The sequence below is a fragment of the Magnolia sinica genome, unplaced genomic scaffold (assembly GCF_029962835.1).
Source record: "Magnolia sinica isolate HGM2019 unplaced genomic scaffold, MsV1 ctg429, whole genome shotgun sequence".
Classification (NCBI taxonomy): Eukaryota; Viridiplantae; Streptophyta; class Magnoliopsida; order Magnoliales; family Magnoliaceae; genus Magnolia; species Magnolia sinica.
In genome coordinates this window covers 47,346-63,079 of record NW_026682854.1, presented here as the reverse complement: position 1 = coordinate 63,079, position 15,734 = coordinate 47,346, and the positions used below count along the sequence as shown (strand labels likewise).

The window sequence follows — 15,734 nt, the reverse complement described above, 5'->3', positions numbered from 1 at the left end:
GCTCGGCAACCACAACGTAGACTAAATCCAAACATGAAGGAAGTAGTTAAGGCCGAGGTTCTTAAACTATTGGACGTGGGTATCATATACCCTATATCTGATAGTCAATGGGTGAGTCCAACTCAAGTGGTCCCTAAGAAGTCTGGAATCATCATCGTAGCCAATGCTAATAATGAACTCGTGCCAACTAGAGTCACTACTGGTTGGAGAATGTGCATTGACTACAGGAAGTTGAATACCGTCACGAGGAAAGACCACTTTCCTTTACCATTCATTGATCAAATCCTGGAAAGGTTAGCTGGTCATTCCTATTACAGTTTCCTTGACGGGTATTCGGGCTACAACCAGATAGAGATAGCTCCTGAAGACCAAGAAAAGACCACATTTACATGTCCCTACGGCACCTTTGCCTATCGAAGGATGCCATTCGGACTATGTAATGCCCCTGCCACCTTTCAGCGATGTATGCTTAGTATCTTTTCTGATATGGTGGGGCAATATCTAGAGGTCTTCATGGACGATTTCTCTGTTTACGGTCCATCTTTCAGCAAGTGCTTGGAAAGTCTTAAATGTGTGCTGAAAAGATGTGAAGAAAAGAACTTGGTACTTAATTGGGAGAAGTGTCATTTCATGGTTCAGAAGGGAATTGTCCTTGGGCATATCATCTCGTCCAAAGGAATCGAGGTAGATAAGGCAAAAATCGATCTTATCTCTAACCTACCTCCACCCAAGAACATCAGAGACGTGCGATCCTTCTTAGGACACGCAGGATTTTACAGGCGATTCATAAAGGACTTTAGTCTCCTCTCTCGTCCTTTATGTAATCTTCTTCAAAAGGATGCTCCGTACGAGTGGACTGAGCAATGTCAGGAAGCTTTCACCAAGCTTAAGGGCACGTTAACCACTGCACCTATCATGCAGCCACCTGACTGGAGCCTTCCTTTTGAGCTTATGTGCGACGCTTCTGATTATGCTCTTGGGGCGGTCCTAGGCCAGAGAAAAGATAAGAGGCCTTACGTCATTCATTACGTAAGTAGAACTTTAAATTCTGCCCATGTGAACTACTCGACTACGGAAAGGGAACTCTTAGCTGTAGTGTTCACCTTGGACAAATTTAGGTCCTACCTGATATGATCCAAGATCATTATCTATACAGATCATGCGGCACTGAAGTATCTTCTTTCTAAGAATGATTTTAAGCCCCGTTTGATACGATGGATCCTTCTACTCCAAGAATTTGATTTGAAAATTAAAGATAAAAAGGGAGTAGAGAACGTAGTGGCCGATCACCTTTCTCGCCTTAATACCTCTGATTCCCTTGAGGCGACCCATATCAATGATATGTTCCCTGATGAACAACTGTTTAGAGTCTCTCATTCTCCTTGGTTCGCTGATATTGCTAATTATCTTGCCACAGGTTCCATACCGACACAGTGGACTGCGCAAGATAAGAAGAAATTCTTCACCGAGGTGCACAACTTTTTCTGGGATGATCCTTATTTATTTAAATATTGCCCAGACCAAATCTTAAGGAGATGTGTACCAGACGATGAGCATCAGAGCGTCATCTCCTTCTGTCATTCACAGGCCTGTGGTGGTCACTTTTCTGCTAAAAAGACCACGGCCAAGATTCTGCAGTGTGGCTTTTACTGGCCCACTATGTTTAGGGACACTCATGAGTTTTACAAAGCTTGTGAGCATTGTCAAAAATTGGGAGCATTGTCCCATCGAAATATGATGTCTTTGAATCTCATCCTTATCATTGAAGCATTTGATTGATGGGGCATCGATTTCATGGGACCATTCCCCCAATCGTTTGGAAATCTGTATATTTTGCTCGCTGTGGATTATGTCACTAAATGAGTCGAAGCGATTCCGTGTCGAACTAATGACCATCGCACGGTCATTAAATTCCTAAAAGAAAACATCCTTTCTCGATTCGGAACGCCTCGAGCCATCATTAGTGATGGGGGCTCACACTTTTATAATAAACCATTTGAGAGCTTAATAAAGAAATACGGTATCTCTCATAAGGTGAGCACCCCATACCATCCACAGACAAGTGGGCAAGCCGAGATTTCTAACAGGGAAATTAAACACATTTTGAAAAAAACGGTTAACCCTGATCGTAAGGATTGGTCAATCCGATTGCCTGATGCCTTATGGGCATACCGTACTGCCTTTAAAACCCCTATTGGAATGTCTCCCTTTAGACTTGTCTATGGGAAAGCTTGTCACTTGCCTGTGGAACTGGAACATAAAGCGTACTGGGCGATCAAAAATCTTAATTTCAATCTGGACAACGCTGGCTCGCTACGCAAACTTCAATTGAATGAACTTGAGGAAATCCGGAATGATGCGTACGATAATTCGAGAATTTACAAGGACAAGATGAAAGCATTTCATGATAAACACATTTTTCAAAAATCATTCATGCCTGGTCAAAAGGTCCTTTTGTACAATTCTCGATTACATCTCTTTCCGGGTAAGCTTCGATCTCGTTGGACCGGCCCTTACATTGTTGTTACTGTTTTTCTTCACGAGGCCGTTGAGATAAGAGATCCCGACAATGGCAATGAGTTTAAAGTCAATGGACATCGATTGAAACCATTTGTCGAGAAATTTGATTCAGAGGACATGTCCATGCCCTGACTGCTCCTGTTTACCAGGATTGATCTCCTAGTCTGATGGAGGTATAGGTAGGTTTGTCACTTTCATAGGACTAGGGTAGTTGCTTTATTTGTCTGGCTGAAGATGGTAAACTTAGCGCTCCTAGGAGGCAACCCAGCTCTTCATTTCATTTCGTTTTTATCATTAGTTAGTTCAATGTTTGTGGGTAACATTACTGCAAACCCTCACGAGACTACAACTAATCCACTAGGGGCAACCTAGGGGTTTAAAGGCTTGTTGTATACGCTAAATGCAACCGAAAGCACCTACGAAAGTGGTATAAGTAGGATTTTTTTGTTATTTTTGTGTTGCCTTCTCTCTTGTGCTGACTGACGCCCATGCTGCGATATCTTGGAAAGTGGCTCTCAATTCATCGTCCAGGTACTATCTTCCCATTACTTCATATTTACTTTTCCTTGTCCCAAGTGCAATGCATGCTCATATCTTTTACATTGAGGACAATGTAGATTTTAGGTGGGGGGTGGAAGATTAGGTGACCTAATCAGCATTTTCTTGGTCTTGAACAAAAATTGTGAAAATTTTTAATTTTTCTGGACTTTCTTGTAAATTCGAAGGGATTTTGACAGCCATCTAGGGCACTTGGAATATTCAAGATACATGATGTTGGAAATTTAAGACGCTTGGATTCAGTATCTGTTTGATTGCATAATCAAGTTTGAATTATTAATCCAGAATTAGAAGTTGTAAACATTGATTGAGTTATGATCTCACATGTCACATCTCGCTTTTCATTAAGGTTTCAGTTTGATATTGAAGGATTTACTTGGTACTCACTAAGCATGAAAGGAACCGGCCTGAGAAAATTGAAGGGATCGGGTGAATAATCTTCACCATAGGTTTGCTCCCTATAGGTGAAGGTTCAATTTCCCAAAGTAGCCGGCGGAAAGGGGTGGGCAATGGTCTTCATCATAGGTTCGCTCCCTATAGGTGAAGATTTGATTCCTCCCCTTGGCGGTATTTTAATGAAAAAAAATATATCAAAGGTCGATTAATGGAAAGATGATCTGTGAGGAAAGTTTGAGTTATAATGAATTATCTTAGTGTTTACCGATAATATCATGAAATTAAGAAGTGAACCTTAATGATAAGCCGAGATTACACGATACACCCATGGAACTCAATATTTAGAATCGTTCTAATTAATGAATTAATATTTGAGCTTGATTATGAAGTTTACCGTGAGCTTGATTTCAGGAGAAAGTAATGCCAACATTCATGAATCTTAGAATTCGAGTATCTGAATTGTTTTTCATAAATCTCTTGAGTTTGTAGAAATTGTCCTGTAATTCTCAATTTATTTTTCGCATACCTTGCTCGGGACTAACAAGATGCTGGTTGGGGGTTGTATTGAGGGTCGAATATTGCATATCAGACCCTAGTTATTGCCAGAATTTACAAACATAGTACTGTTTATTGGCCTGATTTAATCATGTTTGTGATGCAGGGCGTATTCACGAGCCTGGACTGGGAAAGGGTACTAAAAGCATGGATTTAATGGTCTGAAGTCACCAAGGCAAGCGACGGACCTTAGGAGACCAAGATCGATAGATTTGCACGCCAGGGATCCAAGCAAATCGAGAAATTGAAGCTCAAGTGGCCTGAAAAGTGTCCAGAATGCAAGATCATAGGGTTCCCACCATCTGATCAGTTCCAAACTCCATACGTGGCCTGAGGACTATAAATTAACCGTACACGTCGAATTTCATCTGTTCAGTACCTCTGGAAGTGTCCCAATGGACAGATCAGCCTATAAATTAGTGAATTAAGGCCCACCTGATATCTGGATGTGCTCTAATTTTGGTTTCAACGGTATACATGAGGTGAAAAAGTGGATGGATGGATTAGATTTTGCATATACATCAGGGCGAGACCCACTCTATGAAGGTGGAGTGCACAGAAGCCGTGCACGGAGTGAGCCAAGTCGGTCAGCAAGCGTTGACCCGACTCCAGTTTTCTGCTGCACGAAATCGGGCAACAGGGACCTGCGGTCCAGCCTTGTGGGCCACCATCGTGACTTAAAGGTCCGATCTGGACCATCTATCAGAATCCTATAGGTCCTCTAACCATCGCCTAGGTGGTGGAATCCCGAAAGATGATGGATATTTGATTTCATCTGTTAAAACGGATAATAGACGGTGAAAGAAAAACATCGGTGGACCACACCAAAACTCGACAAAAGCCAGCCCATTCTGACTGAAAAATCGAGATAAATCCGGTGGACGGCTTGGATTGATCATTTGAAGCTGATTGTGGACCCCACCATCAGACAGCGTAAGTGCGTAACGCATTCTGTTTCGCAGCCGGACGCTGTCTGGCTTTCGCGGCGGGTTGTGCGCTCTTGGGGGCAATCGGACGGCTGATCTGAACCGTTTATCATGTAGGTCTACCAAAAAACTCCCAGAGGACGTTCTCCTTTTAGAAAGAAAGCAAGAAAAGTGGGAGTAGAGGGCGCCATTTTCTTGACTGCGTAGCAAGATTTACACAAAGGAGGGTTTTTTCTGCGCAAGGAGTGCGGCTGACTATATTTTGCGCACAGAGTCCTTCTCCGACTGGACCTCTCCACGCTGCCAGTGGACCGACCTGGGTGGTCTTATAAAAGAAAGACGTGAGAGAGAAAGAAGGAGAGTCAAAGGGAGGAGGCAACGTGGGCTAGAGGTGGCTGGACGTGGGCAGTGAAAGAGAGAGAGTTAGTATTTTTTCTTCTTTTCTTCTCTTTTTGTCTATTTTGAACTTAGCCTAATCATGTTTGTGACCGGCTAAACCTCTTAGCTAGGGCTAAGAGGTAAAGCTTGTAGCGTGATGGGAGAACTTGATGCATGTACCTTTTGTTTAGATTGAAGGGATTTGTTGATTTAATTTTATTATGGGAATATTTGTAGTTTTTAATGGCCTGTTGTGACTGAAATTACAATGGGTTTGCAATGGCTTTGAGTATTTCTTTTTCCTTATTTTTTATGACGTCAGGAAGCCCTGTTGTTTGCCATTGCCTCCTGGGCATGGTTGGATGGCAGTGCCCTTCCTAACCTTCATAATCATCTGATTGGTTGGAAATTAGTTTAATCCTGTTGTTGACTTTGTCTCCTGGGCATGGTTTGGTGATGGCATCCATTCTAATTCATATACCTTTCATCCTTTTAAAATTATATCAGAGGAAGTTCAGTTTAAGTTCCATGATTTTTGAAGCAGGTATCAAGATCTCCCTGATCTCTACAAGTGGATTATCTGAATCCCTAGTTCCCTACCTTTGAATCCTACATATTTTACTATTTCATCATTATTCCTCAAATCCACCTGAATTAGATTTCATCTTTTTTCTAGTTCTAGTTATTTTCAGGTAACGTACAGGTATCAGTCCCTTGGGATTCGACCTCGGTCTTACCGAGTTTATTACTACATCACAACCCTATACTTGGGAAGTGAACAATAATCCGTAGCCATAGATCGAGGGTGGAATCGCGGAATCTGCGATTGATCGCCGATCAGGACAGCGACTTGCGTTGGAATTGCGGGAGTCGTGATTGATCGCCAAGCTACGGTTATTTAAAAGCAAGGCTACACTGTCACGCCCCAAACTCGAAAATTGGGCTCGCAAAATTTTCGATCACCGAATCCAGCGCCGACAGCCTCCGTAGTACCCCATTCTTGGCTCCCAACGCCCATTCGTCAGGCTCCGATCCTGGGATGCTACGAGGAGAATTTTCAACATCAGTTTGATTCGTATTAAGCATAACCAAAGGCATAACTCACAAACAACAACCAAAAACTCCATCACATTTTCACTATGATCAAAAACTTTACAAGTACAATGAGCATAAAGAGAAATATAATGATAATGGACGAAAAGTTCCAAAATAATCTGCTATGCGCTCCTGCCTCAGCACTGCTGCGGTCCAATGTCACTTGCATGCAACGGTCATGCATAAGCTTATAGAAAGCTTAGAGGGTGGTGTAAGTGTGTGCGTAAGGTAGTAATACAAATATGCAGTATCAGAGTAATGCGAAATATGCTGATGAATCCATGAATGCTATTAGCCGTATCAAGGCCATGCGGTGCAAGACATGAAATGATGTCGGTCATCCAAGGCCATGCGGTGCGAAATGCAACTCAAGCATGCAAATTCTCATCTAAGTCCACATATCAATATAGCTCAATTCTGAAATATCATCGAGGTCTAGTACACTCTAAACCAGATTGCCGCCCCATCGCGCGCAATAAGGCGAGTGGAAGAGACCTCACTAACTGCCTGCCAATATCGGGCTCGGCTCGTCGATAGCGGACCGATTCTTCGAGCTGGTCAAACTCAGCCTAGCTTTGCTCCCTCCTCTCAGGTGGGTAAGGTCGCACCCCCTTCCAACCGATCACGACAGTGGAAAGCGAGGCCATCTGGTAATCGGCCCTCGGTGCTCATGCACCTACTCGGTCTACACGTTGGAGCAACCTCTTGGTACCATAAGGGTTTAAGGACTTTCATCTAGGGATATCTATAGCACCCCATGTAAAACAAGATTTTTAATATCCAATTCTGCCAACTACGATATGCCAGTGGAGGCTACGGCCCTGATGTCGATAGGGCGTACAGTAACCATATCACACAATGCGAAATGCATGAATCACACTATCCAATCATGCAGCAATCCTACGCGTATCGTATGCTCATGTAGCACAACACCGCCTAACCAGGAGCCCTTAAACAATCTGCCCGAAGGCATATGTTATAATCAGTCACTTCTCATATCAAGCATATATATGATGCGTATGATCATGAATCATGGAACTATACTAAACATGTTATATGGTAATGGATGTTGTTCATAACGGAGATGGGCCTAGATGGCCTACAAATATAGGCCTAACAATGAGCCCTAGGGAGAATTATAATGCGGACATTTAATCAACATTATTCTTACAATGTGGACGTCAAACCAACATTGCTCCCAAGGCACAATCGTTATAAACATTATTACACAAACCATGGTAGAGTCACACATTGTAATGGACTTGTGTACATCCAATTGGGCTTCGACCCATGGGCCTTAGTTACATCAAATGGGCCTCATAACATGGGCTTCATATATATTAAGGTAGGCCTCAACGGATGGGCCATAACTACATCAAGATGGGCCTAATCATATGGGCCGAGTCGGATGGGCCGAATCAAATGGGCCTCAGGCATACCAAATTAGGCCCACCCTCATATATTTTTGAGATCCAACCTATTCTCAAGCTAACATAGAGATAGATGAAATGAAAACAAATATCAACTTAATTGGAAACTCATGTTGCCCTTAGAAGTTGAGCGATGGATGTCACGGTCCACTATTTAAATGGTGGGGTCCACTTGAACTTTAAATCTGATTCACCCATTCTCCCATGCCATACAACGATCTCATAAATGGTTGGACAGTATGGATGCAACACATGCATCATGGTGGGCCCCACCATCCAAACCGTGGATGGTGTAGATAAGACACGTACATCATGTGGGGCCTGTGGGCTGGCTGCTAACAAGAGGAGCAGCTACATAGCTACTGTGCAAGCAGCTTGCTGCACTCCAAATGGCAGAGGTGGGCCCCCATGTAGGGCCCACTGTTCTATAAACATACAATATGTAATACACTATAATATATATATATATGTATGTATGTATGTGTGTGTGTGTGTAATAGCTGCTGTCACTACAGCTTTACGCAGTAAAAAGGGAGAGGTGGGTAGTTATACACGTAGGGCCCACCCTCTCAAAAGCACATATATAATATATACAATATATATAATATAATAGATATAATATATATCTATATTATATCACCAAGTGACGTCCAGGCCTTTGGACAGCCTGGACAATTACGGTGTGGTCCACACTAGTGGATGGACGGTGAGGATGGGTCCCATGGACCCCACCGTCAGGTCATACTTCGCTGTCGGCCGCCCCCACTAGGAAAACGGTGCCAAGACCTCACGTGTTGAAATGAGGTATCCTTCACTCGGTCTGCCAGTTGAGCTATGGAGCTGGGTGTGCACATGCACCAAAGAGGGCCCCATAGGGACGTGGGTCCCACCGTCTAGACGGTTAGGATATAATACATGCACTAAGGGGGCCCACCAAAATGGATGGATGACGTGGGTGGGTCCCATGGACCCCACCGTCAGGTCACACCCATGTCAGTACACACACACCATGCTAGCCACCTCCACAGGTTCAATACTAAGACCTCAGGTGTTGCAATGAGGCGTCCTCACTCAGTCTGCCAGTTGAGCTAAGTGTTGGGTGGTTCCAGCGTTGAAACGAGGCACCTTTCACTCAGTCCACCACGTGAGCTATGGGGCCCACGTCAGATCACACTTCACTGACAGCCATGCCCCACCGTTAGCCACATCAAGGTGGCCGCCCTAAGGACGGTTGGGATCACATATAAACATCATGGTGTGTCCCATATGGAAGGGGGTTCACCGGTAGGTTTGCATGGATGAAATACACACATTATAGGTGGGCCATGATCATAGAGAGAGAGAAAGAGAGAGAGAGAGAGAGAGACATTGGCGAAGATAGAGGGGCCCCGTCACTATGGGCCCCTCTTTGATACAAAGCCTACATCAAGGTGGGTCCCACCATAAGTGGGCCCTTACATCTCAAAAAGACAAAGAAATGAAGATCCAAGATCACCCACCGGCTTCTTCTTGCACCCTAAGCTTCCTTAGCTCCTTAGCTTTGATTCCAACGAAGGAGATGGGGTTTGGATGGTTGAGATGAGAGATGAAAGGGTAAGAAAGGTGGGCCACACTTGTAGCTTGGAAGAGATGGGGAGAGGCTTGAACGTGTGGTGGTTTTTAGGTTTGCTTAGAATGAGATTTGAAAATGAAGGAGAGAGAGGGTTGTAAAGAGAGAGAAGGAGTGATGGGTGATGGATGTGGTGGTGATGGATGTATAAAAGACTTTTTGACTTTTGTGGTAAATGGTGTAAGAGAAGTATGGGTGTGTAAGAACCTTTTTGACTTTGGGGGTTGCTTGGGGAAGGGTGAGAGGTGATGTGTACTTGACATGTACTTGACATGATGGGATTGATTGATTAATTGATTGAGATGACATCTCGTAGAGATTCTCTTGTCATTCACACGCGCAGCGTTTTTCTCGCACCGAACGCTAGCTCACATCTCCTGGCCAGAGTATCGGATCGGCGCGCGAGTCGCGGCGTCAGAACCGCGGCAACGGTGCGGTCGTCAGGGTACAAGTCTCGGGTTGACGGCGTGTGACGCAGGGTCGCGCGCAAATGCCGGTTAAGAGTCGAAGGTTGCCGAAATTTGACCGGGAAGACCGCGGAAGCTTACGGAATGATACGGTGTAGGATACGGGTCTCACATATGCTATGGCTACGGTTATAATCCGTAGCTATAGAAAACTGTAGCCATAGGTTCTTTTTTTTTTTGTAATCCCCACTGCCTTTTATGGGTCCCATTATGAGGTCTGTGTTATATCCAAACCGTCCATCTATTTGGCAAGCTCACATTAAGCTTGAGACGTAAAATAAGACAGATCTAACTATCAAGTGGACCACACTATAAAAGGCAGTGAGGAATTGAACGTCTACCATTGAAACCCTTTTAAGGGTTATAGAAGTTTTGGATCATTATGAATTTTATTTTTTTTCCCTCTTCATCCAGGCCTTTGCGACCTTATGAATAGATTGGAAGTAAAATAAATTTTATGGTGGGCCTCACAAAATCTTTAACGGTGTAAATCAGTTTTCCTGCTGCTCTTTGTGGTGTGGTCCAGTTGATATTTGGATATGAATTTTTATTTTTTTTTGGATAATGCTCCCAAATGATCTCCAAATATGGATGAACGTTGTGAATATAATAAATACATAGCTGTGGGGCCATGTAACTTTGATCTCTTATGAGCCGTTAGTACAACTCTCGGTTGGAGGAGCGTCAGCGCTCGTCTTCGAAAAGAAGGGAGGGGTATTTTCGTCCTCAACTTCGCTCTCCGCACGTGCTAGTCTAAGTTGGTAACTTAAGTTTGTATTTTCTCATAAAAACCGCTGGATAAAAGGTTCTGTCTACAGTGGTCATTTTCTCCTTAAAAAATAGTGAGTGATTTGAAAAGTAGGGAGCGGATTAGTTGAAACCTAGGATGCACCCAACACAGTGTAGATATTACCGTGGACCCCACCTTTATACATGTATTCCGTATCTATGCCGTCCATCCGTTTTTCTAGATTAAATTTTGGCATTAAACCAAAAACTTAAAAGATCCAATTACCAGGTAGACCATATTGTAGGAAACAGTGGTGATTGACCATTAATGGAGTAAAGAAGTTTTGGATCAAGCTGATATTTATCTTTTCCCTTTATCCAGACTTATTTGATCTTATCAACAGATTGGATTTCAAATAAACAATACAAAAGGATTAAGTTATTCCTAAGAATGTTTTAATGGTAAGGAATTCAATAAAAACTATTTCCTTTGTTGTGACCGACCTGATATTTAGGTCTACTAATACCTAAAATGATCTGAAAAAACGTTTGGACGGCGTGGATACAGAATAAATACATCAAAGTGGGCCCTAATTTAAGTGCCGCACCGTCTTGGGTCAGACCAGTGTCTCACCTAATCTGCTCCTTAAAATATCAGCATTTATTTGGTACTCTGCAAGCGTGTGACGGTTGATACGTAGGCACACGCAAATTGTACACATGAGGTCCGTTAACTCAAATTAAACCGACTAAAATTGTGGAACCCACTGTTGCTTAGTCACAGTTGGAAGCTAAATATTTCTTGAAGAATTCTAACATCCGATTCGTGAACACTTATGTGTTGAAACAGGACCGTTGAATATTTTTCATTTCAGCCGTCCAGTCAATGGTCACTGATCCGATAGTCAGATAATCAAATAATCTTAATTATTAGTTCACAGTACATCTAAACTGGACCCATAATTCAAACAATTTAATTTAACTGATTCGTATGCCACGTATGCAATTTTAAAGTAATTTCTAAGCGCATGCGTATCACCCCAAGGAAGCGGATTGGCTGGTGTACCTCACACCAGCTATACAGCTGCTGTATTGACGTCAGCAAGTTCTGTGGGTCTGATCACGAGGTATGTTTTATATCCAGACCGTCCATCAATTTGGTGAGCTCTTATTAAGGCTTGAGAAGAAAAATAAAACAGATATAATTATAAAATGGACCACACTGCAAAAAGTAGTGGGGGAGTGAACGTCTACCATTGAAACCCTTTTTGGGGTCCCAGAAGTTTTGGATCAATATGAAATTTATTTTTCCTCTTCATTCAGGTCTTTGTGACCTTATGAATATATTAGATGGAAAATAAACATTATGGTGGGCCTTACAAATTTTTTAACAGTGAAAATGATTATCTCCGCTGCTATTTATGGTGTGGTCCAGATGATCTTTAGATATGATTCGTTTTTTGAGAAATACTCTAAAGTGATCTCTAAAATAGATGAACGGTGTAGATATAATAAATACATGACTGTGGGGCCCATAAACTTTGATCTCCTTTGAACCGTTCGTACAACTCGGAGCTCGAGGAGCGTCAGTGCTCCCCTTCGCACGACACGTACCTACAGCAGCTATGTAGCTGGTGTGTGCTACACCAGCCAATCCGCTTCCTCATCCGAACAACTCGGCAACAGTATCAGAGATATTCTTTTCAAAAGGCAGCGAGTCAGTGAAAGCTGAATATCATCCGCACACCTCGGCAAGAGTATCAAGGATTTTCTTTTCAAAAGGCAGGGAGTGAGTGAAAGCTGCATATCATCTGCACATCCTAGCAAGAGTATCAAAGATTTTCATTTCAAAAGGCAGGGAGTGAGTGAAAGATTGAGAGAGAGAGAGAGAGAGAGAGAGAGAGATGGCGGAGAGAGGGAGAGTGTGTGTTACGGGAGCGAGCGGCTTCATCGGTTCCTGGTTAGTTCGTGTCCTCCTCGATCGAGGATACTCCGTCAATGCCACCGTCCAACATCTCGGTACGTTCTTCCTCCCTCTTTTTTTCGCACTCACATCTATGGTCAGATCCCACGTGCAGAGATGGTGTGATGGTATGAACCGTCCATGGGTAATGATAACTGAGCTGTGGTCTATTTACTCGTGTTGGAAGGTTGATCCTCACCATTCAACTAGTTGAGTTGAATATTAGTCATTTACAGATTATCTTAAATCGTAAAGTTTCTTACTTTAGTCTATATATATGAGCATCCAGAACATGGACGGTTCAGATCAATCATCGCTTCAAACAGGCCCAGTGAAGCGACAGATGATAGTGGTTGCCACGTAGACACAAAGGAACTTCAGTTAATCCTAGTAGAGGCTTGCTAGAATATTTTTCTTGGTTCCCAAAATGCACCGATTTTTTTAAATATAAATTTCTGCCGTACAATATAACTTTTAACAAGTGGAGCTTTTCTGACCACTGTGATTTATGTATTAGATCCACACCGTCCATCAATTTTTTCAGATCATTCTAGAGCATGAGTAAAAAAATGAGAGACATTTAGAGCTAACGTTGACCACACCATAGAAAGAAACGGTAATTGAACTACTACCGTGGAAACCTTACTCAGGTCCACCGTGAGGTTTATATGCCATCTAAACTCTTCATACGTTCACACGCACATTGATTGATGAAGGTAAATCACAAATTTCAGCTTGATAAGAGCCTTGGTTCCAGTAATCTTTGGATAACATACCTCCAACTCTCACTGTTTCCTATTGTGTGGCCCATTTGAGCCTTGGATCTACTTGGTTTTTGGTCTTGTGTTTAAAATGATATAGGAAAAATAGATGGACGGTGTCGATTTGATACACAGATCATGATGGGGCTCGAAAGTTTCAGACGTCAACATTTCCGGGTTTTATGCAACACACGGAAGTCCTTGACGAGTGAAATTAGCGTGGCCCATTATAATGCATTTCTTAGATCCAACCGTCCATCTATTATTTTAGATTATTTTAGGAGATCCAACGCTCAAGTGGACCACATCACTAAATAAAAAATAAAAAAATTAACACGTATCTTTGAAAACTTATTGCGACTGCAGAAGCTTTTATCAAGTTAATATTTGTATTTTCCATTCATTCAGGTCCATCATGTGACCTTATAAATAGGTTACATGGCAAATAAGCTTCACGGTTGGCTCTTTCAAGGTTTCAACGGAAGTTTATTTAATCCCCACTGCTTTTTGTAGTGTGGTCCACTTTACTTCAAATGTGCCTCATTTTTTTTATTTATGCTTTGGAATGATCTGAAAAATATTATGGACAGTGTGGATCTAACAAATAAATCATAATGGGCTCAAAGAAGATCCACACATTAAAATTATGTTTGTAGTACGCAATCTATTCAGCCCGAGAGAAAATTGGCATTTTGAGATGAGCTTTTCCCGACCGTATGCCTCACTTCTAACCGACTGTCCTTTCTTTGCCCCCAACAAGCTTTCTTTACCCAAATATGACCCTGTTGCACGGGCACATTTTTACCGAACTAAAATACTCTTGCTTTATAATTTGTATTTCTTTCGTGATCCAGCCGGTCCGGCGGTAGTGCTGCAGCCCCTTATCCTTTTGCACTTATTTGATACTCTGACAGAGTACAGAACTTGATACACAGGCACACGCTAACTCAATTTAAACCGACTAAATTCTGAAATCCACCGTCTTTTATTAAGTCAATCCCCAAAATTAGATTTTGAGCAATTCTAACCCTTGATTTGAGACGCTGTTTGTTGAAGTAGGACTGGAACGTTAGATATTCTTCATTTTCAACCGTCCAATTAACGTCTACTAATATGACAGTCGGATGATCAAATAAGCCTAATTTTTGTTCCTGATACATTTAATCTGGTAACATATTTTGGCTTACTTTCAGCCACGTGTGCAATTTCTAAGCGCCTGCGTATCGCTATCACACTTTGCCAGAGTATCCAAGTTTTTCTCATCCTTGGATGGGGTTATGTGATCCTCGGCCAGATGTATGCACAATATGTCGCGGTACATGTGGGGCCCACGGTTCAATGATCCAAAACCACTACTGGTTACTTGTGACCTAAGGTAGGCAGGTAAGGCTGATAAAATCCCAGCCACCAATCTTGGGAGTTCTCAACCGTTGAAGGTGGAACGTCACTGTATCTCCATGTAATGGCCTTTTCGGAGGCTACAATTTTATGGGTTAGTGTTGTCCCATCAAGGGAGTTTTCTGTAGCATCGTCTATCAGAATTGTGGCCTAACACATCAACGGTCTGGATCACATACAGTGGACCCCACTTGTACAAACTAGTATGCATTTCTTGGGGTCGAGGACCATATATACTTCCTACTAATCCTCAAATATCATATTTTGGAAGTCAAAGTGTCCATGTACAATTACTAGTCACAGCTTAGCATGGAAAATGATGTTTCTAATACACATACAAATCCGGACCAGCAGGATTCCTGCAACCCTAAACTTTGTGGGGGCCACCATGATGTATATATTATATCCACTTCGTTCATCCGTTTTGTAAGCTCATGTTAGGAAACTAACCCAAACATGGCGAAAATCCAACCGTCCAGTGTACCACACCACATGAAAAGTGGGAATATCGATGCCTATAGTTGAAACCTTCCTAAGGCCCACCGTGATGTTTATTTGCCACATAATCCGTTCATAAGGTTACTCCGACATGGATGAAGGGAAAAGGGAACTGTCAGATTGATTGAGGTGGACCATAACAAGGCCCAATAGGAAACGGAGATGATCATTAGAACTTTAAACAGACGTATCTTGCAAACCAAAATGAGTTGTCGGACGTACCCCATATGATTTTGGGGTAGAATAAGCTACTTTAGTGAACCAACATGATACACCTAGTTGCGCATACCAAATTTGCGAGTCAACTGAAATAAGCTGCTTCCTGAGTGAAATCGACCGCGAAGTGAGTAAAGTTGACCGCTTCCTGAGTGAAATTCATCGCAAAGTGAATGAAATTCATAGTGCAATGAGTGAACTTTACTGCAAAGTGAGTGAAATTCACCGTGAAGTG

At 42.5% G+C, this 15,734-nt stretch overlaps 1 protein-coding gene across 1 annotated transcript in view; it reads left to right on the top strand.

Moving 5' to 3' along the window:
• The first annotated feature begins 12,432 nt into the window (after positions 1-12,432).
• The window catches only part of LOC131236363 (phenylacetaldehyde reductase-like), a 30,328-nt gene continuing 27,026 nt past the window's right edge, over positions 12,433-15,734 (top strand). Inside the window, exons 1-2 of the mRNA XM_058233489.1 lie at positions 12,433-12,456; positions 12,542-12,682. Of these exons, the coding sequence (XP_058089472.1) occupies positions 12,568-12,682 (115 nt within the window). The 5' untranslated portion in view covers positions 12,433-12,456; positions 12,542-12,567. The remainder of the gene's footprint in view (positions 12,457-12,541; positions 12,683-15,734) is intronic.